At 42.9% G+C, this 27,476-nt stretch overlaps 1 protein-coding gene across 4 annotated transcripts in view; it reads right to left on the bottom strand.

The window, feature by feature from the left end:
• LOC117434005 (tenascin) overlaps window positions 1–26,233 on the bottom strand; it is a 70,514-nt gene extending 44,281 nt beyond the window's left edge. For all 4 annotated transcript variants that reach the window (XM_059009132.1, XM_059009133.1, XM_059009134.1 and 1 more), the window contains exons 1-4: window positions 26,142–26,233; window positions 4,834–5,423; window positions 2,314–3,720; window positions 917–1,032 (exon numbers count right to left, since the gene is read on the bottom strand). In XM_059009132.1, coding sequence (XP_058865115.1) covers window positions 917–1,032; window positions 2,314–3,720; window positions 4,834–5,299 — 1,989 coding nt within the window. In that variant the 5' untranslated portion in view covers window positions 5,300–5,423; window positions 26,142–26,233. The remainder of the gene's footprint in view (window positions 1–916; window positions 1,033–2,313; window positions 3,721–4,833; window positions 5,424–26,141) is intronic.
• Window positions 26,234–27,476: the final 1,243 nt, after the last annotated feature.

Below are 27,476 nucleotides of genomic sequence, written 5' to 3'. Positions count from 1 at the left end.
CCATGAGTGAGTGCTACGTGTCTCTATATATACTGTTGTGCTGGGATTCAATTACTAATTAATTATTCACTTGAATCCCAGCACGTGAATTCATTAAGTGCAACCCCGTGCTCACATATTACATTTAACCAGCACGTGAAGTGATTTGTGCTCTCCTCGTGCCTAAATACAAATCTATATTTTTAAATACACGTGAAACACAGACCCGTTTATATCCCGTGTACCAATGACTATGCACCAACATTAACACACGCACCATACAACACATAACACACAAATGCACACAGGGGCGGGGCGCATTGCCACAGCACTGCATTACTGTGTTTGCACTGCATTACTGTTTGCACTGCATTACTGTGTTTGCACTGCATTACTGTGTTTCCACTGTGTTACTGTGCTTGCACAGCATTACATTGTTTGTATTACTTTACTGTGTTTGCACTGCGTTACTGTGTTTGCACTGCGTTACTGTGTTTGCATTGCATTACTATGTTTGCACTGCATTACTGTGTTTGCACTGCATTACTGTGTTTGCACTGCATTACTGTGTTTGCACTGCATTACTGTTTCCACTGTGTTACTGTGTTTGCACTGCGTTAATGTGTTTACACTGTGCTACTGTGTTTCCACTGAAGTACTGTGTTTGCACTGCGTCACTGTGTTTGCACTGCATTACTGAGGCAGGAGAGGCTAAAGAGCTCAAGAACACATTAGAAAGGAAAGGCTGTGATTAGGAGAAACAGACAGGCAGACAGACAGACAGACAGACAGACAGACAGACAGACAGACAGACAGATGGACATACACAAAGATAGACCTGCAGACAGACAGATACATTGGCAGACAGAGAAATACCTGCAGACACAATCAGACACAGACAGACTGACAAACAGAATTGCAGACAGATGTACTGTACCGTGGTCTGGAAGCTGATCTCATATCCATCGATCTGGACATCCGGTCGATTCCACTGAACCAAAACCGAGGAGTCCGAGACATTGAGAGTGCGGAGCCCAGAGACAGAGGGGAGCTCTGAGGAGACAGAAGAGGAAAAGAGTCAGGGGAGCTCTGAGGAGACAAGAGAGGAGAGGAGACTGAGGGGAGCTCTGAGGAGACAACAGAGGAGAAGAGTGAGAGGAGCTCTGTGGAGACAGCAGAGAAGGGGAGACTGTGGGGAGCTCTGTGGAGACAGAAGAGAAGAGTGAGGGGAGCTGGAGACAGCAGAGGAGAGGAGACTGGGGAGCTCTGTGGAGACAGAAGAGAAGAGTGAGGGGAGCTCTGAGGAGACAGCAGAGAGGAGACTGTGGGGAGCTCTGAGGAGACAACAGAGGAGAAGAGTGAGGGGAGCTCTGAGGAGACAGCAGAAGAGAGGAGACTGTGGGGAGCTCTGTGGAGACAGAAGAGAAGAGTGAGGGGAGCTCTGAGGTGACAGAAGAGGACAGGAGTGAGGGGAGCTCTGAGGAGACAGAAGAGGAGAGGAGTGAGGGGAGCTCTGAGGAGATAGAAGAGGAGATGATTGAGGGTAGCTCTGAGGAGACAGGAGAGGTGACTGTGGGGAGCTCTGAGGAGGCAGGAGAGTGGAGGAGACTGAGGGGAGCTCTGAGGAGATAGAAGAGGAGAGAAGACTGTGGGGAGCTCTGAGGAGACAGAAGAGGAGAGGAGAGCAGACAAACGTTTCAGCTAGTTCCTTCATCAGTGTTATTGAAACTACAGCTATGGCCAAAAGTTTTGCACTATATGAACATAATTTTGATATTTTACTGAACATGTAATCAAAGAAACTACAAAATATTCAAGAATAGACCAGATGCTGTCATGATCAATACTGTATAACCCTCCCTGTGACCACAATAAGACCTTTAGCTAGCCGTCTGGAGGAAGGGCGGTCCGTTCAGCCACGGACTCCCATAGGTTTCATTTCCTCTACGAACTTGGTTAGAGGTTTTTTTGTTTTTCCTCTCATGCATTACGTGAGCGAGCATAGGTGGGCCGAATGGCCTTTTCTCATTCTATAATTGCTTATGTTCTTATGGTCTTAATTATATAGAGTGATGCAAAACTTTTGGCCATAGATGTGTCCGTTAGAGTTTTGCGATATCATTTTGTAGTTTCTTTGATTATGTTATGTTAAATAAAATATCTAAATTATATATATATATATATATATATATATATATATATATATATATATATATATATATATATATATAATTATGTCAATCCTAAAATTGTAGGTAAAACTTAGACTGGGTAAATCTGCTATGCATGGAGTGTTATTTCCACTCCTGTCAAGCAGTGTAAACCGGCCCTCACCCAGGGAGCAGTCTTTTCCTGTGAAGCCCTGTTGGCACACGCAGGCCCCGTTCTCACACCTTCCTCTCTGGCTGCAGTCTCGGGGGCACACGCGCGTGTCACACGCTTCACCGGTGAACCCGGGGTCACAGAGGCACGCCCCCTTCACGCAGCGCCCCCTGTCATTGCAGTTCACAGGACAGGCTGTTTCCCCGCAGTCCGGACCAGTAAAGCCACGCCGGCACACGCAACGGCCCTTCACACAGCGCCCCCTGCTGCTGCAGTTCTCAGGGCAGGCCAGCACGGAGCAGTCTTCACCTGTAAAGCCTTCCTCGCAAACGCACATCCCATTCACACACCTCCCTCTGTTCTGGCAGTTTCCAGGACAGGTTTTGCTGCTGCAGTCCTCTCCAGTGAAGCCCTCATTGCACACACACTGCCCATTCACACACCTTCCTCTGTTCTGGCAGTTTCCAGGACAGGTTTTGCTGCTGCAGTCCTCTCCAGTGAAGCCCTCATTGCACAGGCACTTCCCGTTCACACACCTCCCTCTGTTCTGGCAGTTTCCAGGACAGGTTTTGCTGCTGCAGTCCTCTCCAGTGAAGCCCTCATTGCACAGGCACTTCCCGTTCACACACCTCCCTCTGTTCTGGCAGTTTCCAGGACAGGTTTTGCTGCTGCAGTCCTCTCCAGTGAAGCCCTCATTGCACAGGCACTTCCCGTTCACACACCTCCCTCTGTTCTGGCAGTTTCCAGGACAGGTTTTGCTGCTGCAGTCCTCTCCAGTGAAGCCCTCATTGCACACACACTTCCCGTTCACACACCTCCCTCTGTTCTGGCAGTTTCCAGGACAGGTTTTGCTGCTGCAGTCCTCTCCAGTGAAGCCCTCATTGCACAGGCACATCCCGTTCACACACCTCCCTCTGTTCTGGCAGTTTCCAGGACAGGTTTTGCTGCTGCAGTCCTCTCCAGTGAAGCCCTCATTGCACACACACTTCCCGTTCACACACCTCCCTCTGTTCTGGCAGTTTCCAGGACAAGTTTTGCTGCTGCAGTCCCCTCCAGTGAAGCCCTCACTGCACAGGCACTTCCCGTTCACACACCTCCCTCTGTTCTGGCAGTTTCCAGGACAAGTTTTGCTGCTGCAGTCCTCTCCAGTGAAGCCGGTATTGCAGATGCACTTGTCCTCCACGCAGCGCCCCCTGCCTGTGCAATTCCTGGGACAGCCGGCCTGCCCGCAGTCTGCCCCGGTGTACCCTGGGAAGCAGATGCACCGCCCATCCACGCAGCGCCCCTGGTCACTGCAGTCTGCAGGGCAGTGCCGGTCAGCACAGAGGGGGCCGCTCCAGCCAGGCTCACACTCACAGCGACAAGATCCCGACTCAAAGGTACCGTGACCGGAGCAGACAGACTGGACACCGCGAGAGCCTGAGAGAGGGGGAGAGGGGGAGAGAGGGAGAGGGGAAGAGGGGGAGAGAGGGTGAGGGTGAGGGAGAGAGAGAGAGAGAGAGAGAGAGAGAGAGAGAGAGAGAGAGAGAGAGAGAGAGAGAGAGAGAGAGAGAGAGAGAGAGAGAGAGAGAGAGAGAGAGAGAGAGAGAGAGAGAGAGAGAGAGAGAGAGAGAGAGGATAGAGGGGGAGAGAGGGAGAGGGTGAGGGTGAGGGTGAGGGTGAGGGTGAGGGTGAGGGAGAGGGGAAGAGGGGGAGAGAGGGAGAGGGAGAGGGGAAGAGGGGGAGAGAGGGAGAGGGAGAGGGAGAGAGGATAGAGGGGGGAGAGAGGGAGAGGGAGAGGGAGAGGGAGAGGGAGAGAGGATAGAGGGGGAGAGGGAGAGGGGGAGAGAGGGAGAGGGTGAGGGTGAGGGAGAGAGGGAGAGGGAGAGGGAGAGGGGAAGAGGGGGAGAGGGAGAGGGAGAGGATAGAGGGGGAGTTAGAAATATTATTATTATTACCATTTTAAAAGTGTAATTAGCTTCAAATGATATATGTCACATATCACCTTATCTTTCCATGATGTTTACAATCAAGGGATTCTTAAAGCCAACATTAACTCATACATTAAGGCTGCCCCCTTGTATTCAGTGTTATCAGCAGTCCCCAAGTGTATCGCAATGTATAACACTATCAGACGCCTTCCTAAAACCCCTCAGGAATTGGGTGGATACCTAAACTCAGCTTTGAATAGCAACGGCACTAATCTTAACACTGACGGCTATTGACTCTAGCGCTGGCTCAACGCTGACTCGTCGAACTCTGCGACTCGAGGGGCTGGGGAGCGCGCCAACACAAAGGACAGCGACACCCACAACCAGCGGGCCTGAAATAACAACATTTACTGCTGTGTGTAAATCTACTGGGAGTGAAGGATACAGAGCACAAGGAATCGTTTTTATTCACGATACTTAAACAATAATAGTAATACAATATATATTTTTTTTTCAGGTATGCAGCGTTCCTATACACCCTGAGTTAAGGTATGCAGCCATAGCTTCAGACTGTAACTCACATTAAACTACAAATCAATGCAATCCTGTTTTGATCTCTCACCTGTAGCAGCCAGGTCCTGCTGCGCACAGCAGCTCCCGGCAGCCCCTCCCCCACAGCGCTCCCTCAGCTCTGAGATCTGGCTCTCCAGGGCTGTGATTCGCTGGGTCAGGGCGGCGGTGTCGGGTGGGTTGCAGTGGCATGAGGGGGCCAGCCTGATCCTGTGAGTGAGGACCAGGGGCGAGGCTGGATCCAGGGAGTGAGTCACAGAGGCTCCTCCCTCCTCCTCCACCTTCCCTCCGCACTCTCCAATCAGTTGTAGGGTCAGGGTCAGTGGGGCGGGGCTCTCCCGGGCCGCCCTGCCACTGGAGTTGGATGGGGGAGGGGCTTGCTGCTTTTTGTCTGAAGAGGTGGGAGGGGCATTTTGTTTTGTCAGGGCAGGATTTGGATTGGCCGCTTTGGAAGGGTTCTGGTTGGCTGTGGAGTGAGCGAATAGGAAGACCAATAGGCAGAGATAGGGCAGGCCCATCTTTAAAGGGGTTGTGTGCTGTCTTAAAGGGGCAACGACAGGTTTGTGTCCATCAGTCAGTGTGTGAAGGGAGCTGTAGAGGGTTGAGGGGTTGATGCTCTATTAGCCTTGAAATGCTGCTTGTCTGGAAAGGAGGGAAAAAGAGAGATTAAATTAACTGGATTTCTGTCTCAAATCATGTAAGAGAAATCAACCAATCACTGTGTGTTGTTTGTTGAAATTCCAGTCCAGTCTCTGTATTTCTGTGTATCTCTGTGTAAGCGCATGTCTCTGTGTGTCTGTCTCTGTGTGTCTCTGTGTCCCTGTGTGTGTCTAAGTGTCTCTATCTGTCTGTGTGTTGATGTGTCCCTGTCTCTGTGTGTCTGTCTCAGTGTCACTGTGTCTCCCTGTGTCTCTCTCTATATGTCTCTCTGTGTCTGTCTCAGTGTCTCTGTGTCTGTGTGCGTCTCTATGTGTCTCTGTATCTCTATGTGTCTCAGTGTCTCTGAGTGTCGGTGTCTGTGTGTGTCTGTCTCTGTGTCTCTGTGTCCCTGTCTCTCAGTGCATCTGTCTCAGTGTCTCTGTGTCTGTTTCTGTCTGTCTCTGTGTCTCTGTGTGTCTGTCTCTGTGTCTCTATGTGTCACAGTGATTGTTTTTCTCAGTCCTGGTACATGATCTCAACGCCTGGATATGAACTCCACTGGAACTTCAGGAATGACAAGTCCACTGAGGAAGAGAAGAAGAACAATAGGAAAAACCTGTTCCATGTTCTCTCATCCTCCTCTCTCTCTCCTTCCTATTTCCATCTCTCACATGATCCCCTTCCCCTATTTACACTGATGAAGGCGCTATGAACTGTCTGTCTGCTTGATTCAGTTTCTTCTAGTTTCAGTAACACTGATGAAGGCACTAGCTGAAATGCTAGTCTGCTTGACTCAGTTTCTTCTAGTTTCAGTAACACAGAGGCATTCCCAGCTCTCAGATTCCTGTTTGTTTTTTTCACTTTGGATGATGAGGTCATTCTTTCCTTCAAGGTCAGACGAGATCTTTTGCAACCGTCCAGGGACCAACATGCTCCTGGCCCCTTCTCAGCATGCCTCAGCCATGTGCGTGGGAGAGAGGGGAGAGAGCAGCCTGCTTTTTTATTTTTAAACACTTTCATTTTTACAGATGAGTTTGACTTTTTAATGACTTGGGAACCAAAACAAAATGAGAGAGTGAGGGAAGTAGAGGGAGCAAGAGTGAGAGATAGGAAGGGAGGGAGAGAGAGAGTGAGGGAGGAAGGAAGGAAGAGAGGAAGAGAGTCTCTGTAAGTCACCTTGGATGAAGGCATCTGCTAAATAAAGAAATAATAATAATAATAGAGGGATGGAACGAGATCGAGGGTGGGAGAGTGAGGATGGGAATATTGACAATTGGAAGCAGAAATTCCTCCATAAATAAAAACACTGAATCAGAAACTAAGGAAGAACATAGGAAAAGTTTGGGAATGGGAAAAGGCCATTCAGCCCATGAAGGCTCGTCCCTTGTTGGCACACCATTCTCCCATACGGCACAGATTTTGGTCTTTTTTAATGTTCCCAGGGTTTCAGATCCTGCTACTTCACCTGGCAGGCTATTCCATGCATTTCTAAATCTCTGTGTAAAAAAGTGCTTCCTACCTTCTGTTCTAAACTTACTTTCTCAGCTTCCACTTGTGCCCTCTTGTTCTTCTCTCTGTGCTAAACTTGAAGTAGTGTCTTGAGTTAATTTTATCGAGACCACTTATGATTTTAGTGACTTCAATCAAGTCCCCTCTTTCCCTTCTTTTTTTAGGCTGAAGAGATGTAATTCTTTGAACCTGTCCTCCTAGCTCATGTCATTCAGTCCTGGGATCAGCCTGGTTGCCCTTCTCTGTATCTTCTCCAGTGCAATGATGTATTTTTTGCAGTGAGGTGAACAAAACTGCACACAGTATCCTAGCTGGGGTCTAACTAGGGCATTGTACAATCTCACATGCCTCTCTAGACTTGTATTCCATGATTTTTGTAATATAGCCTAACATTCTATTTGCTTTGTACTTGCCTCTCCATATTGGTGAGATACTTTTAATGATCTCAGTTCAGTACAAAAGGATACTTATGTGCTGTCATCTCCTCAACGTTTTATTTTATTATTTTCATTTAAGGGTGGGGTGCAATGACATAAAAAAAGTCATTGCTGAGTGCAGCTAAACTTTCTATACATGTCCTGAAAGTTGCATTTAGATTTGTTACTTATAAAGTGGAAAAAAACGTGGTTAGACCGTTTTCAAAACCCTTTGAGACCTCTACCCGGAAGAGCGCGTGTGCGTGACATCACACCAGGACATTCACTGTTGTAAAGAAAAGCTTGTTTACATTTTCACTTGCTTCTCTCTCTTCTGTAGTTTGTTGTAGTCTTGATGAGTAGCACATGACAGGTGTTAGAGTTTCAGGTTTTTTAATTTGAATTTGTTTCTTGGCGGTATTTTCACGCATGCTTTTAGTGAAAAGCTTGTGCCAAGCATCCTTATTCAGATGGCGAATTTATTTTGAAGAATATCGCTTGATTGTTGCATCTATGCATCCCTGCTGTAGCGCGTTAGTGGAATTTAGATATTAATCAAACAAGAGGTTAAATGATCAATTGTATGTTTCGACTACGCCACCCTCAATAAGGTGAGGGACCTTAATTATCTCCCGCACAGGTATTTAACTGGGCAGGACATCAGGGACTGATAGGAAGTATACACAACAACAAGGAGGCAGATTGCAAAAAAAATTGAGCGTTTAGTGTTCAGGTTCACAGTAAAAACAAGGCACAGACCCTGAAGTATTATGAAAGTTTTAGATATTGTTACATTTTTTATAATCAGATGTTCAATAGTGATGGGATTTACTTGAGGTAACACCAGACTTTACATAATAGTGCAGTCAATTACACAGCGTCACACACACACACCGCCCGATAACCTTCACTGTCTATGGAGGCTATGCTTTGCTGCAAAGGTTCTTAGTCACTTGGTCGGCTGACACCCTTTAAACATAAACAAATAAACAAAAACGAATACAGACTCTACCGTCTTTGTTTCGAGACACAAAGAACAAAAAAGGTGCATTCTCCCAGCTCAGAAACTCCGTACAAAATAGCCAGTCTCTCACTGTAGGGTTTTTAAAAGCCGAGCAATAGACACAGAGTGTGTCGGATCTCCATGGCAACAGATTAATTTAACATGCAAAACATGTACAGTAATATCTGTCAACTTATGAAAACACGAGAACCAGAGGTCTCCTTTTTCAGACTTACTGCACGACTTGCTCTGAACAAATCAATATAATAATTCTTACATTTACAGTAAATAATACTTTATTCTTAACTTGTAGCCTAGTATAATCTGATACAGCCTACATCAACATCATAAAGTAGCCTAAAGACATTTTCACAGGTCGGGAGGGGAAAATAATAATAAATAAATAAATAAAGTTGAAGTTTATGTTAAGATGGGCGATCTAAATAATCCGGAGGCAGAAGATCTTACGCAGGAGTGTCCCGACGAAATCGAGAGACTTCACAGGAACGCATATGAGAACGTGACATAACGTGATCATTTTATCACATTATTTATTAATAATGTACATGGGAGGTTGTTGGCTATATAATCGTGTCACTTATTTTCATACATATTTTCATCACACTAAGAGGTAATGAAATGATAGGATCATGTCCTTACCCTCTGCACCTCTCTTTTCCTGGCAGCTGCTTGAGTCCTGGTGATTTATTCCTTTTTTTACTAGAAGAAGATGCTGCTGTCCTGCAGGTAGCATCTGGATAAATGGATGGTTCTGCATCCTTATTTAATTACATTTTTTAACAGCACCCATCTTGAACATCATTACATTAATAAAGCTGTCTTGGGTGGGTGCTGCAGATGCAGCTGCTGTTGGGCTTAGCATCCCAATCTCTGGTCCTCCTCAAGAACTTCACCCATTGCCGGCATCATGCCAGCTCTTTAGGAAACTTGTGAAGAGATACCATTGGCCCTGCTGTGTTGGAGCAGCCATATATTACACACCTATCTACCATGGCACCTCTCCCCTGGGTGCCTTGTGTCTTGGTGAGTGGCAATGCAGGAAAGCAGCAGGCGGGATGGCGAGCTTGTCCTGGTGTGACATCACGCATAAATTAGCTGCAGCTTCAAGTGAGCTGGACTTTTCATAGAGGTGTCAACTTCAGAGTTGTTTTTTATAAACTTAGCGTTAAAAACCTATTAAATTAAAATCATTAAAATAAAAAAAAACCATTGCACCCCATCCCGTTCATTTTATACTAATAATACACCCTGCCTGTGGAATTCTCCTCGTCACACCCTGCCTGTGGAATTCTCCTCGTTACGCCCTGCCTGTGGAATTCTCCTCGTCACACCCTGCCTGTGGAATTCTCCTCGTTACACCCTGCCTGTGGAATTCTCCTCGTCACACCCTGCCTGTGGAATTCTCCTCGTTACACCCTGCCTGTGGAATTCTCCTCGTTACACCCTGCCTGTGGAATTCTCCTCGTTACGCCCTGCCTGTGGAATTCTCCTCGTCACGCCCTGCCTGTGGAATTCTCCTCGTTACACCCTGCCTGTGGAATTCTCCTCGTTACGCCCTGCCTGTGGAATTCTCCTCGTCACGCCCTGCCTGTGGAATTCTCCTCGTTACACCCTGCCTGTGGAATTCTCCTCGTTACGCCCTGCCTGTGGAATTCTCCTCCACCTTCAGGTTTCTGTGATTCCAGAAGAATGCTTTTCAGTTGACGTGACATTTATGTCTGATGCTTCTGCATTGAGACACAGGCATTTCATTTTTCAGTCTATGTGACTTGCACCATTAGCTCTAACTACAACCTGATTTTGGTTCCCACCCCCCTGCCTAGTTTAAATCCTTTCTGGTCTTCCTAAGGGTTCTTTCTGTGTTCCATGCCAGAATAGCTGCTCCCCTATCATTAAGGTGTAAGTCATCTCGCTTTTTCCCCAAAAGGTGCTCCAGTTATCCACAAACCCAAAACCCTCCTTTCTGCATTTATTCTCTAACCATACATTTAAACCAATTATTCTGCTAAGCCTCTCCTTCCCTGCTCTCAGAACTGGAAATACCCTGGAGAAAATCACTTGACTCCTTTTCTCTGTAAGCCTGGCAGTGAGTTCGGTGAACCTCTCTCTCAGTACCTCTGGCAGTGAGTTCGGTGAACCTCTCTCTCAGTACCTCTGGCAGTGAGTTCGGTGAACCTCTCTCTCAGTACCTCTGGCAGTGAGTTCGGTGAACCTCTCTCTCAGTACCTCTGGCAGTGAGTTCGGTGAACCTCTCTCTCAGTACCTCTGACAGTGAGTTCGGTGAACCTCTCTCTCAGTACCTCTGGCAGTGAGTTCGGTGAACCTCTCTCTCGGTACCTCTGGCAGTGAGTTCGGTGAACCTCTCTCTCGGTACCTCTGGCAGTGAGTTCGGTGAACCTCTCTCTCGGTACCTCTGGCAGTGAGTTCGGTGAACCTCTCTCTCGGTACCTCTGGCAGTGAGTTCGGTGAACCTCTCTCTCGGTACCTCTGGCAGTGAGTTCGGTGAACCTCTCTCTCGGTACCTCTGGCAGTGAGTTCGGTGAACCTCTCTCTCGGTACCTCTGGCAGTGAGTTCGGTGAACCTCTCTCTCGGTACCTCTGGCAGTGAGTTCGGTGAACCTCTCTCTCGGTACCTCTGGCAGTGAGTTCGGTGAACCTCTCTCTCGGTACCTCTGGCAGTGAGTTCGGTGAACCTCTCTCTCGGTACCTCTGGCAGTGAGTTCGGTGAACCTCTCTCTCGGTACCTCTGGCAGTGAGTTCGGTGAACCTCTCTCTCGGTACCTCTGGCAGTGAGTTCGGTGAACCTCTCTCTCGGTACCTCTGGCAGTGAGTTCGGTGAACCTCTCTCTCGGTACCTCTGGCAGTGAGTTCGGTGAACCTCTCTCTCGGTACCTCTGGCAGTGAGTTCGGTGAACCTCTCTCTCGGTACCTCTGGCAGTGAGTTCGGTGAACCTCTCTCTCGGTACCTCTGGCAGTGAGTTCGGTGAACCTCTCTCTCGGTACCTCTGGCAGTGAGTTCGGTGAACCTCTCTCTCGGTACCTCTGGCAGTGAGTTCGGTGAACCTCTCTCTCGGTACCTCTGGCAGTGAGTTCGGTGAACCTCTCTCTCGGTACCTCTGGCAGTGAGTTCGGTGAACCTCTCTCTCGGTACCTCTGGCAGTGAGTTCGGTGAACCTCTCTCTCGGTACCTCTGACAGTGAGTTCGGTGAACCTCTCTCTCGGTACCTCTGGCAGTGAGTTCGGTGAACCTCTCTCTCGGTACCTCTGACAGTGAGTTCGGTGAACCTCTCTCTCGGTACCTCTGGCAGTGAGTTCGGTGAACCTCTCTCTCGGTACCTCTGGCAGTGAGTTCGGTGAACCTCTCTCTCGGTACCTCTGGCAGTGAGTTCGGTGAACCTCTCTCTCGGTACCTCTGACAGTGAGTTCGGTGAACCTCTCTCTCGGTACCTCTGACAGTGAGTTCGGTGAACCTCTCTCTCGGTACCTCTGACCTCCTCTCATCCATGTTATTTGTCCTTACATGGACAATCACTGTTGCTTCTGTACCTGCCCTGTTTGTGACCCGATCTACTCTGTCGATCACTCCTTCAACTCTGGCACAAGGGAGCCAGATCACAAGCGCTTCGGCTAGTGCCTTCATCAGTGTTATTGAAACTTGAAGAAACTCAAGCAGACAGTATATCTAATGACAGTGTCAATGGCAGTGGTGTTTAGACCAGGAAGGGAGACTCAGACACAGAAGGTCCATGTCTAATTATAAATACAATGAATAAACAAAACACTAAACATTAGACAGAATAAAACACACGAACAAAATAAACAGCACAAGAGCCAAAACTAAAGGGCTACAAAAACACTTATTGAGATGTAAACAAACACGGACACGGACATAAATACAGCAGAGCACAGCACGGAACACAGAACGCAGAACACAGAAAACAGAACGCAGAACACAGAACACAGAACACAGAACACAGAACCCAGAACACAGAACCTCCACCTTTAACACCAACATCAACCCTATCCTTACTATACGAACACCCGTGATCACCCTATTTATACACTTGTGGCTGGAGCCTTAATTAATCATGTAATCACTTATTCAATTCCCCCTCCAGCCACATTCCCATGTGTTTTTGCAGGGAGGATTTTAACTCCCTCCCTGCCACCCAATATCCCCCCCCCCCCCACACACCCCCGTGCTCGCACCCTGCCACACTGTCACATGCACATATATGTACTCAGTTGTATTTTGTGAAGTCATTCTGTTTACTTTTACAATACTGCAGTCCTCAATGCATTGCTTATGGTTGATTATTGCCAGGCTGATACTTCATTAATGAATTGATTTGCCAAATAGTGACAGACTCTGCTATTGTTTGAGTTGGAAAACAAACAAAGAAAAAAAAAAAAAAGAAAAAACATTACAAAAATGTTCCTTGGTTTGACTGAGTGCTGGCCTTCTGCCAAACAATGTAATTTCTGTGTCCAGGATACAAAACAACACACAGCAACACACTGACTCTGCTAAGACTAGCCAGCGATATGACGCATGCTGCATCTGCTGCTGAGACCAGTATGCTCCCTAAACTGGGACCAGCACACAACACCTGCACAGCTCCTGTGATAAAGTAACGTCCTGCTCAAGGCTTGGCAAGCGACAGGAATGCAGGCACAGACTCCAACACTGTCATTCAGCAGCTTTTAATAATAATAATAATAATAATAATAAACTTTATTATATAGTAATATAATAAACTATATTTATATAGCGTCTTTCATGCTAAAAGCAGCTCAAAGCACTTTACAGAGAAAATACAGAGAAAATAAACATGTAAACTAAAGGAGAGAATTTAAAAACTATTAAGAATTCGTAGAAAAGTGATAAAAAAAAACCATTCATTTGAACCAGTAGAGGCAGCAGAAACAAAACACGTTTAAAGCACATTTAGTTTAAAAAGGCTATGTTGTAAAAATGAGTGTTAAGCCTTGTTTTAAAATTGCCATTGAGGGTGCTTCTCTGACAGAGGATGGCAGTGAGTTCACAGTCTGGGAGCATTACAACAAAAAGCAGCTTCTCCTTTCTGTTTACGCTTTACCCTCGGAACACAAAGTAAGTGTCTGTCAGCTGACTCAGTCTCACTGTACGCGCAGGCTGATATAGAGATAACATCTCAGTTAATAGTCTGGTGTCTGGCCATTAAGTGCTTTAAATGTTAGTAATAGAATTTTAAAATCAATCCTATAACAAACTGGAAGCCAGTGCAGTGATGCCAACACAGCAGTAATTTGTGCCCTTTTCTTTGTTTTAGTTAGGACCCTCTCAGCTGCAGATGTGACAGAGAGTGACTTGGAAGACCAGAAAACAAAGCATTGCAGTAGTGCAGTCCAGATGAAATAAAGGCATGAACTACTTTCTCACCATCAGACAAGTAAAGAAATGAGCTAATTTTAGCAATGTTTCTCAGATGATAAAAATACACCTTAGTAATTAAGAACATAAGAAAGTTTACAAATGAGAGGAGGCCATTCGGCCCATCTGGCTCGTATGGTTGTTAGTAGTTTATTGATCCCAGGATCTCATCAAGCAGCTTCTTGAAGGATCCCAGGGTGTCGGCTTCAACAACATTACTGGGGAGTTGGTTCCAGACCCTCACAATTCTCTGTGCAAAAAAGTGCCTCCTATTTTCTGTTCTGTTTGTTTAATATGAGATTCAAAGCTTAGCTCAGAATCAAATATAACCCCCAGGTTTCTCACCTTGGATTTCAAATTTGAAGTCAGGTTACCCAAATCTATTTTTGATAACTCTCTCTGTTTCTGAGAACCTATTAATAAGACCTCTGTCTTCTGTTTAATTGCAGAACATTTTGAGAGATCCAACTTTTAATATCAGCAAGACACTCAAATAAAACTGTAGTAGCAACAAAGTACCGTCAGTCCATCAGATATGATCTAAACCAGTTCAGAACAGTCCCAGAGAGACCCACCCTTTCTTTAAGACAATCAATTAAAATTGCATGATCCACAGCATCGCATGCAGAACTCAGGTCTAAAAGGACTAAAATAGACACAGCATATGAATCTGCACACATAAGTAGATCATTTGCAACCCTAACCACAGCAGTCTCTGTGCTATGATTTGAACGAAACCTTGGCTGGGACCAAATCAAAACTTTAACAACCCGCTAATCACACTTAACAAAACGTGTATTTAATAGCGTTTTCTTTTTTTTGTAAGTATCTTATTCCTTCTAGTCATAAAAAGAAAACGCTATTAAATACAGTTTTGTTAAGTGCGATTAGCGGGTTGTCAGAGTTTTGATTAGGTCCCAGCCCTTGACTGAAACTTCTCCAAAACAGTATTACTATCGAGGGAACAATTCATTTGTTTAAATACCACCTTTTCAAGAGCCTTAGCAAAAAAAGGAAGGTTGAAAGAGGTCTATAATTACTCAGAATTGAACTAGCTAAATTACATTATAGGGGTTTCAACAAGGCACTTTTAAAAGCAAATGGAAATTCCCTGTTGACAGAAAACTATTAATTATAGTTCGAGCAGCATTGCACAAGTCACTAAACATTCAGCAATCTAACCAAACAAAAGCAAACACAGGAAGGAATCAAACTATTTAAACACATGCTCCATATAAACAAAACTCTACAGAACAGTACAAAACACACCAAGCTTTGGCTGTGGCGGTGTGTCTCTGACTCATTGTTCAGACTGACCTTCACTGAGCCTCACCTCTCTCTCCCCAAACAAACATCACTTTGTGTTTGATGTACAGTGTGGTCAGTATTGATTGATAATCACTCAATCATCCGCAGACGTCTCTAATGACACAATGAAACAACGGCACGTTTATACGACAATTACTAAAGAAAATAAAGATAGTACAGGGGTGGATGTGCAGGGGTGCAAATCCTTTTGAAAAATGGCTATATCTAATCATGCCCGTTTGTAACCATGGTTACCTGCTATGTATTTTGTAAAAAGGAAATTCTGTAACATCTCTCTCTCATCCATAGCAAGACTCATAGCAGCCTGTAATATTAATATAATAGAAAAATAATTCATAAACAAATGTACTTATAACGAGGGTATTTTAGATGCGGGTAGATGTAGTTTAATTGTCATTATCTATCTATCTATCTATCTATCTATCTATCTATCTATCTATCTATATATATATATATATATATATATATATATATATATATATATATATATATATATATATATATATATTTTAGCTCAAAGAGCCAGCTGCCCAACGTTTCGATATGTTGTACAGATCTTTCTCAAGGGAGCCTGTGTTTGAATCCAAACATTGGAGGTATTTATAGGTTTTTGACGGCATGACAACTACTTGTTATTGTTTACATTCAAATTCATGATTTATTCTTACATGATGTAATGGTGTTCTATATATTGTGACATCATTTTTACTTCTATCTTTGAATCGGTATTAATTCTAATTAACATTACTTTATATCAACTTATATTTTTATTATGTCATGCAATGCTGGCTCTGAGGATCAGTCTAGATTTGGCCTCCCCAGCGCATCAGCATGCACAACTTTTGAATGAATTTTGTTTATTTATTTAAATGTTATATATTTATTGAAGTTAATTAGTTCATTCTTTTCTGTTGAGTCCCGCTGGCATAATCGTGTTCAGTCTATTTATCCATTTACTTTCTTTTATTCTTCTATATGTCGCATTGTCTAATTTGAGCTGTTCTAATACTACAAACTTTACATCATTTATGTCATGTCCCTGACTGGTGAAGTGCTGTACTATTGGTTCATTCATTTTTTTATTTCTAATTAACGAAAGGTGGTTCTGAATTCTTTTATATAAAGTAGTTCCAGTCTCTCCAACATATTTGATTTCATCACATTTTTCACAGGCTATTCCATAAACAACATTGCTATTTTTACAGTAGGTATTAGTTTTTAGTGGATATGTGGTGTTCTTATGTTTAATTATATTTTTACGTTTGTCTATGTGTTTACACACTTTACATCTACTATTGCATATGTTAGTAGAACCTATTTTGTCAATTATTCTTTTATGTTTACTGTGAACTAAAATATCACCTAAATTAGCTTCTCTTTTGAATGCTACAACTGGGGCCTTAAGAAATACTTTTTTTAATTTTTCTGAATTATGTAGAATCCGCAAGTGTTTCCAAACTATTTTAGAAATATTGGGCAAAAGTTTAGAGTAAGTCATTATTAATGGGACTCTTTTGACCTTTTTCTCTCTATTTTTATAATCTAGTAGATCATCTCTTTTTAGTTTATCCACTTTTCTTAACTCCGTCTCTATAATTCTTTCTTTGTATCCTCTTTTTCTAAGATTTGTTTTTAATACATTTCTTTGTTTTACATAGTCACTTTCTTTTGAGCATATTCTTCGTATTCTTATTCCTAGACCCTTTGGGATTGCCCTTTTAGTGTGTATCGGATGTGCAGAGGACATGTGTAAATACTGGTGCATGTCAGTAGGTTTACAGAAGAGGTCAGTCTCAATTGAACCTTCTTCAAGTTTTACTATGGTATCTAAAAATTCTATTTCTTTCCTTGTCCATCGAAGGTCCACCTTAATATTACTGTGTATTTCATTTGCCATTTTATGAAACTGGAAAAGAGATTCTTCTCCATGTGTCCAAACCCCAAAAATATCATCTACAAACCGAATGTATTCTAAAGGTTTTCTTTCTGATTTTCTAAGTAATTGTTCTTCCCATTTCCCCATGTATGTACTGGCAAAATGCATTCCTAATTTAGATCCTATTGCGGTACCATCGTTTTGTTTGTAATTCTTATCAACAAATGTAAAATAACTGTTTTCTAAAACTATGTTGATCATGTTCAGTACCTCTGCTGTAGGTATTGATTTATCTAGTCTATTATCTAGTGCTTTTTGACAAGCTTCTAAAGTTTCTTTACGAGGGACACTTGGGTACAAGGATTTTACATCCATGCAAAATAAAATTGTATTCTCTGGAAGGTTGGTAGCCCAAACGTTCAACATATTACTGAAACAATAGCTCATGAATTCAGCTACACTGAATTATATTAAAAAATTATATTAAAAAATTATATTAATGGATTAGATTTACATTAGCTGCACAACTGATTTGGTTTTAACATCAATCCGTGATTATAGACGTGCATCTAAACCAAAGCATCAACAAAATGTGTTTATAAACTAGCAAAGCTTAACTTTTGTGGTAAAATGAAGAGGCTTGCGGACACAAAACATTCTTTTACAAAAGTGTAAAAGTGAGCTGCGACATGTTTGCTATCACTTTCCCACACAACACGCACCGTCTCTCCTGTGTGTGGATGAGTGTGGGTGGGTCATGTGAGTAGTGCAGACCCAAAGAGAAATATCATCATCTATGCTTGCTAAAGAATATATATATATATATATACAATGCCTATAGAAAGTCTACACCCCCTTGAACTTTTTTCACATTTTGTTGTGTCAGTGCCTCAGAGTTTTTATTGAGAAAATAATTATATATTAAAAATACAAAACTGAAAAATTTATTAATTGGATAAGTCTCCACTTGGTGGAGGCACCTTTGGCAGCAATTACAGCTGTCAGTCTGTTGGGATAGGTCTCTACCAACTTACCACACATAGATTTGACAATATTTGACCATTCTTCTTTACAAAACTGTTCAAGCTCTGTCAAGTTATTTGGGGAGCGTTGATGGACAGCAATCTTCAAGTCATGCCACAAATTTTCGATTGGATTTAGGTTGGGGCTTTGACTGGGCCACTCAAGGACATTTACCTTTTTGTTCCTTAGCCACTCCAGTGTAGATTTGGCTGTGTGCTTTGGGTCGTTGTCATGCTGAAAGGTGAACTTCCGTCCCAGTTTCAGCTTTCTTGCAGAGGACAGCAGGTTTTCCTCAAGGACTTCTCTGTACTTTGCTCCATTCATTTTCCCTTCTGTCCTGACAAGTGTCCCAGTCCCTGCCGATGAGAAACATCCCCATAACATGATGCTGCCACCACCATGCTTCACAGTAGGGATGGTGTTCTTTGGGTGATGCGCTGTGTTGGGTTTACGCCAAACATAACGCTTTGCATTTAGGCCAAAAAGTTCAATTTTAGTTTCGTCAGACCACAAAACCTTTTGCCACATGGCTACAGAATCTCCTGAGTGTTTTTTTGCATACTTCAAACGGGATTCAAGGTGGACTTTCTTGAGTAATGGCTTCCTTCTTGCCACCCTACCATACAGGCCAGATTTGTGGAGTGCTTGGGATATTGTTGTCACATGCACACTTTGACCAGTCTTGGCCATAAAAGCCTGTAGCTCTTGCAAAGTTGTCATTGACCTCTTGGTAGCCTCTCTGATCAGTCTCCTTCTTGCTCGTTCATCTAGTTTGGAGTGATAGCGTGATCTAGGCAGGGTCTTGGTGGTGCCATACACCTTCCACTTCTTAATAATCATTTTAACCGTGCTCCAAGGGATATTCAAGGCCTTTGATATATTTTTATACCCATCCCCTGGTCTTTCAACAACTTTGTCCCGGAGTTATTTTGAAAGTGCCCTGGTGCTCATGGTTGAGTCTTTGCTTTGAAATGCACTACCCAGCAGAGGGAACCTAAAGGAACTGCTGAATTTATCCTGAAATCATGTGAATCACTAAAATTTAACACAGGTGGAGACCACTTAACTCGGTGTGTGATTTTGAAGGCTTTTTCAGTTTTTATTTTTAATTAATTTTGTACAAATTTCTATCAGTTGTGGGGTAGGATGTGTAGATAAATGAATACAAAAATATTTTAATGCATTTTAATTCCAGGCTATAAGGCAACAAAAGGTGAACATTTTGAAAGGGGGTGTAGACTTTCTATAGGCACTGTATATATATTAAACATGTCTACATGCACAAGAATTGAATGTTGCTGGCGCTATGTGAGGTACACTGGTGCAGCCGGGTCGGCGTCAGGGGGGGTGTAAGAGGTGCAACTGCACAGGGCCCAGGCTTTGGGGGGGGGGAGCCCATCCCCGAGTCAATTTTTTTGTTTGTTTTCTGAGCCCACTTTAATGACTAGATGTAAAAAGTATAGCGGTGCCGTCAAATCTACTGTGATTTGAAAAAGAAACCATAGCAAGGGAGTACTGGTGGGCTGTCAATCAAAACTCAAATCAGCAAATCACAGCTGACAGATTATCTGGAGCCGGTAGCAACAGGGTATTACTGCAGCCTGCAGTGGCTGTCTCATAGCTGCTGTTTCATAGCGGCTGTCTCATAACGGTTGTCTCATAGCGACTGTCTCATAGCGGCTGTCCCATAGCGGCTGTCTCATAGCAGCTGTCTCATAGCGGCTGTCCCTTAGCGGCTGTCTCGTAGCTGCTGTCTCATAACGGTTGTCTCATAGAGGCTGTCTCATAGCAGCTGTCTCATACACTTTTCTGCTTTCTGAGGGAGACTATTAATAATAAGACATGCACTGCAAATCTGATGAGGGACATCCTAAATAAATGAAGAAGTCCTCTTTTGTTACCTTCATAATGAAATGCAGACACACACCATGCTGGACCCCAAGCAGACACACACCATGCTGGACCCCAAGCAGACACACATCATGCTGGACCCCAAGCAGACACACACCACGCTGGACCCCAAGCAGACACACACCACGCTGGACCCCAAGCAGACACACACCATGCTGGACCCCAAGCAGACACACACCACGCTGGACCCCAAGCAGACACACACCACGCTGGACCCCAAGCAGACACACACCACGCTGGACCCCAAGCAGACACACACCACGCTGGACCCCAAGCAGACACACACCACGCTGGACCCCAAGCAGACACACACCACGCTGGACCCCAAGCAGACACACACCACGCTGGACCCCAAGCAGACACACACCACGCTGGACCCCAAGCAGACACACACCATGCTGGACCCCAAGCAGACACACACCATGCCGGACCCCAAGCAGACACACATCATGCTGGACCCCAAGCAGACACACACCATGCTGGACCCCAAGCTCTGCAACTATCTGACAGGTGCAAAAGCAGGTGTATATGAAAGACACATTTTCTAAGTCATAGAGCATTTCCATTTTTTAACACATTTTTTAAGAGCATGCTTTACTGACACAATTGTACTGTCTGTCATTTTATCTGCCAATAACAAATGAATGGCATAAAGAAGGAGGAACCAATGACACAAACAATGTTTGTGTAGAAACTGTGAAAGCAAGGGTGTTGAATACAAAGTAAAAACACTCTCCACTCAGATGCTTTCCCAAATGTTCTTTGCTGTAAGGGACGAGGTGTAGGTGTTATTTCAGATGGAAGCTTAATATTTATATTGTCTAATTTCCCCATATATCTATGTAAAGAATAAGGTTTTGATGAGCTAGAAGGATCAAAGCAAAAGATTAACTAACTGTCTACAACCCCCAGCAAAACACAGAGCATTTAATCAAGAATTATATAAAGGTTTGGGATGAACATCAAACCACTAGTGCCCTTAATTCTAACAAAATAAATGAAAAAAACAACATCAGAATAAAAATTCATGTTTGAAAATGATGTGTGAAGCAGTTAGGTAACTCAAGGAGGTGGATTAACATGTGTTAAACACATTTAGTCACCCTGTTAGAATGTGAATCCTTGTTTAGAAAACAAATGTATTGGCAAGAATTTTTTTTTTCTTCAGCAGTCAGCTGAGCACACCGTAATAATTGTTGTAAGATGTACTTTATGGGTTTTTTGCATGCAAGGTAAAAGGCAGTAAATGCACACTGAGGGGGGAGGGCTGAGTAGGCTATAGACCCCCCCCCCAACGAATCAAAAAAGAGCTCAGCCTTGCTATAACGTTTCTTTCAGCAGGTTATACAGCTTCTGTGTTGTTCTGCTGCGCACCAGACTGACAGCTGACAGCTCTCTTGGTCAAAACTACAGCGTGAGCAGGGGGCGTGGCTACCAGTCTGCGTGTTCTGTGATTGGTTATTTATGTGTTTATGTTCTGTAATGTGTTTGGCACACTGGACTTGCAGGGCGCTTCTAGCTGTAGAAGGGGTGGTTTAGCTGACGGTCAATAATGTCGGGTTCGTACGGTCATGGAAATCATGGAAAAGTCTTGGAATTTTAAAACAACGATTTCCAGGCCTGAAAAAGTATTGGCCTGGAAAAGTATTGTTATCGTTTTGTTTTTTTTCTGTCTTTTTCCTTTTATTTGTATTTTCTGTGGTTGCTAAGTAACGAACTTGGCAACGAAGGCATATACGTTACTGCTTAGCCATTGCCAGAAAAGCGAGTGGGGGTTTATATATTTTTGGGGGGTGGGGGGGTAGGGGGGGTGCTAGAAGCTAGCGCCAAATTTGCAGCCCTGATGTAGCTGGTGGAATTGTACACATATATACGAAAGGAATGAAACAGGTGTAAAAGTGACAGGTCTTCATTACATCACATCTCCAAACTTACTAGCACCTGCTAAAACATTGCTTTGGTATGCCCTGGTAAAAGCACAGCACAGTATAGTAAAGCTCAGAGAAGATAATGAACCAGCCCCTTCTCAAAGTGTATTAAAGCACAGTGAAGATAATGAACCAGCCCCTTCTCAAAGTGTATTAAAGCACAGTGAAGATAATGAACCAGCCCCTTCTCAAAGTGTATTAAAGCACAGAGAAGATAATGAACCAGCCCCTTCTCAAAGTGTATTAAAGCACAGAGAAGATAATGAACCAGCCCCTTCTCAAAAGTGTATTAAAGCACAGTGAAGATAATGAACCAGCCCCTTCTCAAAGTGTATTAAAGCACAGTGAAGATAATGAACCAGCCCCTTCTCAAAGTGTATTAAAGCACAGTGAAGATAATGAACCAGCCCCTTCTCAAAGTGTATTAAAGCACAGTGAAGATAATGAACCAGCCCCTTCTCAAAGTGTATTAAAGCACAGTGAAGATAATGAACCAGCCCCTTCTCAAAAGTGTATTAAACCACAGTGAAGATAATGAACCAGCCCCTTCTCAAAGTGTATTAAAGCACAGTGAAGATAATGAACCAGCCCCTTCTCAAAGTGTATTAAAGCACAGTGAAGATAATGAACCAGCCCCTTCTCAAAGTGTATTAAAGCACAGTGAAGATAATGAACCAGCCCCTTCTCAAAGTGTATTAAAGCACAGTGAAGATAATGAACCAGCCCCTTCTCAAAGTGTATTAAAGTGAAGATAATGAACCAGCCCCTTCTCAAAGTGTATTAAAGCACAGAGAAGATAATGAACCAGCCCCTCTCAAAGTGTATTAAAGCACAGAGAAGATAATGAACCAGCCCCTTCTCAAAGTGTATTAAAGCACAGTGAAGATAATGAACCAGCCCCTTCTCAAAGTGTATTAAAGCACAGTGAAGATAATGAACCAGCCCCTTCTCAAAGTGTATTAAAGCACAGAGAAGATAATGAACCAGCCCCTTCTCAAAGTGTATTAAAGCACAGTGAAGATAATGAACTAGCCCCTTCTCAAAGTGTATTAAAGCACAGTGAAGATAATGAACCAGCCCCTTCTCAAAGTGTATTAAAGCACAGTGAAGATAATGAACCAGCCCCTTCTCAAAGTGTAGTAAAGCACAGTGAAGATAATGAACCAGCCCCTTCTCAGAGTTTACTTCTTTGGGATCCTTTCAAGGCAGAACCAGTTGTAATGCTGCTTGTGCTCAGATTAGACCCCCTGTTGTTTGTTTTTGTTTTTGGAGAATCGTATCTGATGTAACGGAAGCTGTACCATCACTCCATTCTAAAGAGAACACAGCTGCTCCAGCTCAGATTGGAAGAGCAGACACACAGCAGGATTGTGCTGTTCCAGCTTCTGGCAGTAACTTGAGTCCATCAGAGCAGCAGATGCAGTTTCATTCAAATCAAAAGGAAGTTTTCAATCACTAAGCTACATGAAGAAATGTGCACTTCCATTCATTACAGAGGTCTGAAACGAGCGGCTTTGAAAGAAACCCACGCTATAGTAAAGAGACCAACATGACGTAAAACCGTCAACTTCTGAGCTGACTGCAGACCTGAAAACTGGGAGGCAACAAAATGCAACTCTTTCCCATTTGGTGTAGATAACACTAAAACAGAGCCGTCTGATATGAGAGAACTCAAAGCTAAATCTGGCCTGATTGAACTGCTCAATACAGACTTAAAGACATTAAACTAAGAATCTATTTTAAAATATCAAAATCCTTTGGTGTGTTAATATAGAGGTGTGACTACTTGTTATCATTTACATTCTCCAAATAGCACTGTCTCCATGTTCCAGGGGTGGAAATATGTCTCCCATTTCATAGCAGCTCGATCCATTCCTGGTTTTACTGTGAGTTTAATCAACCCACCTGAGCTTGTTATTTATGCACTGTGGCTAATCAGGCTTGCAGTGAAACCTGGGATGGGTATATCTGCTATGCAATAGGAGTCTTATTTCCATCCCTGTGTTTAATATCATGTTCACTTTAATTATCTAGTGCTGCTTCTGCCTCAGCATTATTTACCAGGGTCACTAAGCTAATGGCCTTTTCAATGCTGATTTAATTTGTGGTGGTTTTAGGAATTATGTTTTAAAGGTTTTAGCAGCTGTGGCTCCTGTGAGTTAGTAAAGAGGAAATCAGAGGGGACAGAAATTACAGCTGCATGCCCCCTAGTGGTCATTTTTGCTGGAATAGTTATTAAGCCTGAAAAATAATGCTCTAATCAAAAACAGCAATAGCGAATCATACAGAACACACACACTAAAGTGGGGAGAATAAGATTCCTGTTGCGTCGCTGTTTCACCCATTCCAGCTTTTATTACCAGCTTGATTAGCCACAATTATTATAATAAAGTCTGAGACCAACATGTTCCAAAGTGGAAGCTGTGCAGCAATCCTACTACTAATAATAATACTGAGTGATAGAAGCAGATGTAAATCTGCTAAGAAGCCGCTGCCAGTAGGGCTTCATCAGGGCTGAAGGAAGAGAAAGCTGTCTATCTGCTGTCATTCAGTTTAGAGAACGAGAAATAGGAAAAGGGAGAGAATGAAGAATTGGTTTGTGCAGCTACTGGAATCTGTGAAATCTACTGCCTCTGTACCAGTAAAAATACTACTGTGAGGATACTGCAAGAAACACCTGCAATAATACAAAGAGGATGAGGAGGAGGAGGAGGAAGAGGACCCATAATAAAACAACAACAACAACAATCATCATCATCATCATCATCATCATCATCATCAGCAGCAGCAGCAGCATCATCATCATCATCATCATCATCATCATCATCATCATCATCATCATCATCATCATCATCAGCAGCAGCAGCAGCAGCAGCATCTTTGAACCATGCATGTGCAAAACATACAACAAAACAAAACAAAGAACAAGGTCTCAGAGAAGTGTTTGAATCCCTCAATGGACTGGCACCCTGGTGGGTAAGACAAGAGAACTGGCCTCTGCTTCTAGCCGAAGCGTTTGCCTTGCCTTTTTTAAAACTGAGAAACAAGCAGCTGGAGGCAGCCGCAGTGCTTCAGACACACGCTGAGTTTTACTCTGGCTTGCTTGAATTCTAGTTTTATTAAACTAACAGCTGTGTTTCTCCTGTCAAAAAATAGGTGTTCATCAATACTGGAGGAATCGCTTTGATTATATACAGATCTATTGGAATACTGCCACCCTAAAATGTATAAACCTCATTATTATTATTATTATTATTATTATTATTATTATTATTATTATTATTATTATTATTATTATTATATAAACAAAACAACAACCTAGATGAATAACAATCAACTAAAATAAAATAATCTAGCTAGTCAGTCTATCTGAGTCCTAATATAATAATAATACTAATACAAATATATATATATATATATATATATATATATATATATATATATATATATATATATATATATATATATATATATGACAAAAATTAAGAATAAATATTGTTTCACAACATTTGAAAACAAAAATATGAAACTATTCTCTTTCGTTTCTTGCTTTTTCCTATTGCTTAGATCAATCATGCTGTTAACGGTGGTGCTCAAAAGTATTGAATCATTCCATATTTTCAAAGCAACATGCTAAAATCCACATTGATATTATTACCACTTGGGAAATGTGAACTACAAACTATATCTAAAAATTTCTAAAAATGAGCAGACAAGCGTTTCAGCTAGTGCCTTCATCAGTGTTACTGAAACTAGAAGAAACTGAGTCAAGCAGACAAGCGTTTCAGCTAGTGCCTTCATCAGTGTGACTGAAACTAGAAGAAACTGAGTCAAGCAGACAAGCGTTTTAGCTAGTGCCTTCATCAGTGTGACTGAAACTCGAAGAAACTGAGTCAAGCAGACAAGCGTTTCAGCTAGAGCTTTCATCAGCGTCAGTATTTCTACTTTTGTAGTTTTCAGTGGCAAAAATGACCACGTTCATATTTACTCATATAATAGAATTTATTAGAGATGCAAAATGATATCAAGCAATGAAACCAATGCATGACTGACGCCTGAAATAAATCACACACACTGTACAGAAGAGTGTTTCTCTCCTTCTTCAGTGAGTCATTTGATGGGTTCTGGGTTATTTTACTCATTATTTTTTTTACTGCAATATGATACAAATTATTCTTTTGTTTCCCTGTTAATAATTTTTGTTAAAGAAAATTGAAATGTGAACAATCCACTATTTCTATGAGCGCTCTGAGCCCAGCTCGGAGTTTAGGTATAAAATTAAGAATCCTTACCTGTGAATGATGAGTGAAGACAGTTAGCTCTCTATCTCGGTCTCTCTGTCTATCTCTCTATCTGTCTCTTATCAGTTCACACTGAGAGTCTGTGAGAGAGTGACTGAGAGAGAGAGAGAGAAAGGAGGTAGCACTTGATTGAAGGAATGACATTCACACCCCTCATAGAGAGAGGGAGGGAGGAAGGGAGGAAGGGAGGGAAAGGGAGAGAGGGATGTTAAATATTTCTGTACATTTGCTGCTTTAACTTTGGCAATCTTTTGTATGACTTGCCATGTAAGTAAAGACCATTTGAATTTTAATTAAAATTTAAAGAGAGGATACAGAGAGCAAGGGGAAAGAGAGAGGGTGAGAGGGAAGGAGAGAGGGAAGGGGAGTGAGAGAGGGTGAGAGGGAAGAGAGAGGGAAGGGGAGTGAGAGAGGGTGAGAGGGAAGGAGAGAGGGAAGGGGAGTGAGAGAAGGTGAGAGGGAAGGAGAGAGGGAAGGGGAGTGAGAGGGTGAGAGGGAAGGAGAGAGGGAAGGGGAGTGAGAGAGGGTGAGAGGGAGAGGAGATGACCTTAGGTCACTGGTCTCTCCCTTCCTCTCTCGATTTCAAATTGCCACTATTGTACAACACAGAAACAAATGCAAGCGCACTGTTTAAATTGTGTCTCTCTCGCATCTCTCTAGAGCTACATTTTCAGAAAGTTCTGTTGTTTTCTCCAAAATAGCTGCAATCTCTCCCTCTTCCCCTGATGTAATGCAGTTAGTCAGGCATTGCCCTGCTTTAAAGAATTGAGAGTCCTCCAATTTCTATGAGTTCATCTCAACCAGCTTATAAAACATGGGTCCTGGGGGAAGTGCAAAGATGACATATTGTGGTGAATTAAAGAGAGACTTTAAACTATTGTAACTAATGTAAGCACTGCTAGACTGCACTAGAATTACATTGTAACTGCAGATCACTAGACTAGACTGTACTAGAATTACATTGTAACTGCAGATCACTAGACTAGACTGCACTAGAATTACATTGTAACTGCAGATCACTAGACTAGACTGTACTAGAATTACATTGTAACTGCAGATCACTAGACTAGACTGCACTAGAATTACTTTGTAACTGCAGTTTAAGATCACTAGACCAGACTGTACTAGAATTACATTGTAACTGCAGTTTAAGATCACTAGACCAGACTGTACTAGAATTACATCGTAACTGCAGTTTAAGATCACTAGACCAGACTGTACTAGAATTACATTGTAACTGCAGTTTAAGATCACTAGACCAGACTGTACTAGAATTACTTTGTAACTGCAGTTTAAGATCACTAGACCAGACTGTAGTAGAATTAT

Source organism: Acipenser ruthenus, chromosome 38 (assembly GCF_902713425.1).
Source record: "Acipenser ruthenus chromosome 38, fAciRut3.2 maternal haplotype, whole genome shotgun sequence".
Taxonomy (NCBI): Eukaryota; Metazoa; Chordata; class Actinopteri; order Acipenseriformes; family Acipenseridae; genus Acipenser; species Acipenser ruthenus.
The sequence above is the reverse complement of the archived record's forward strand: the minus strand, read 5'-3'. Positions and strand labels throughout refer to the sequence as shown.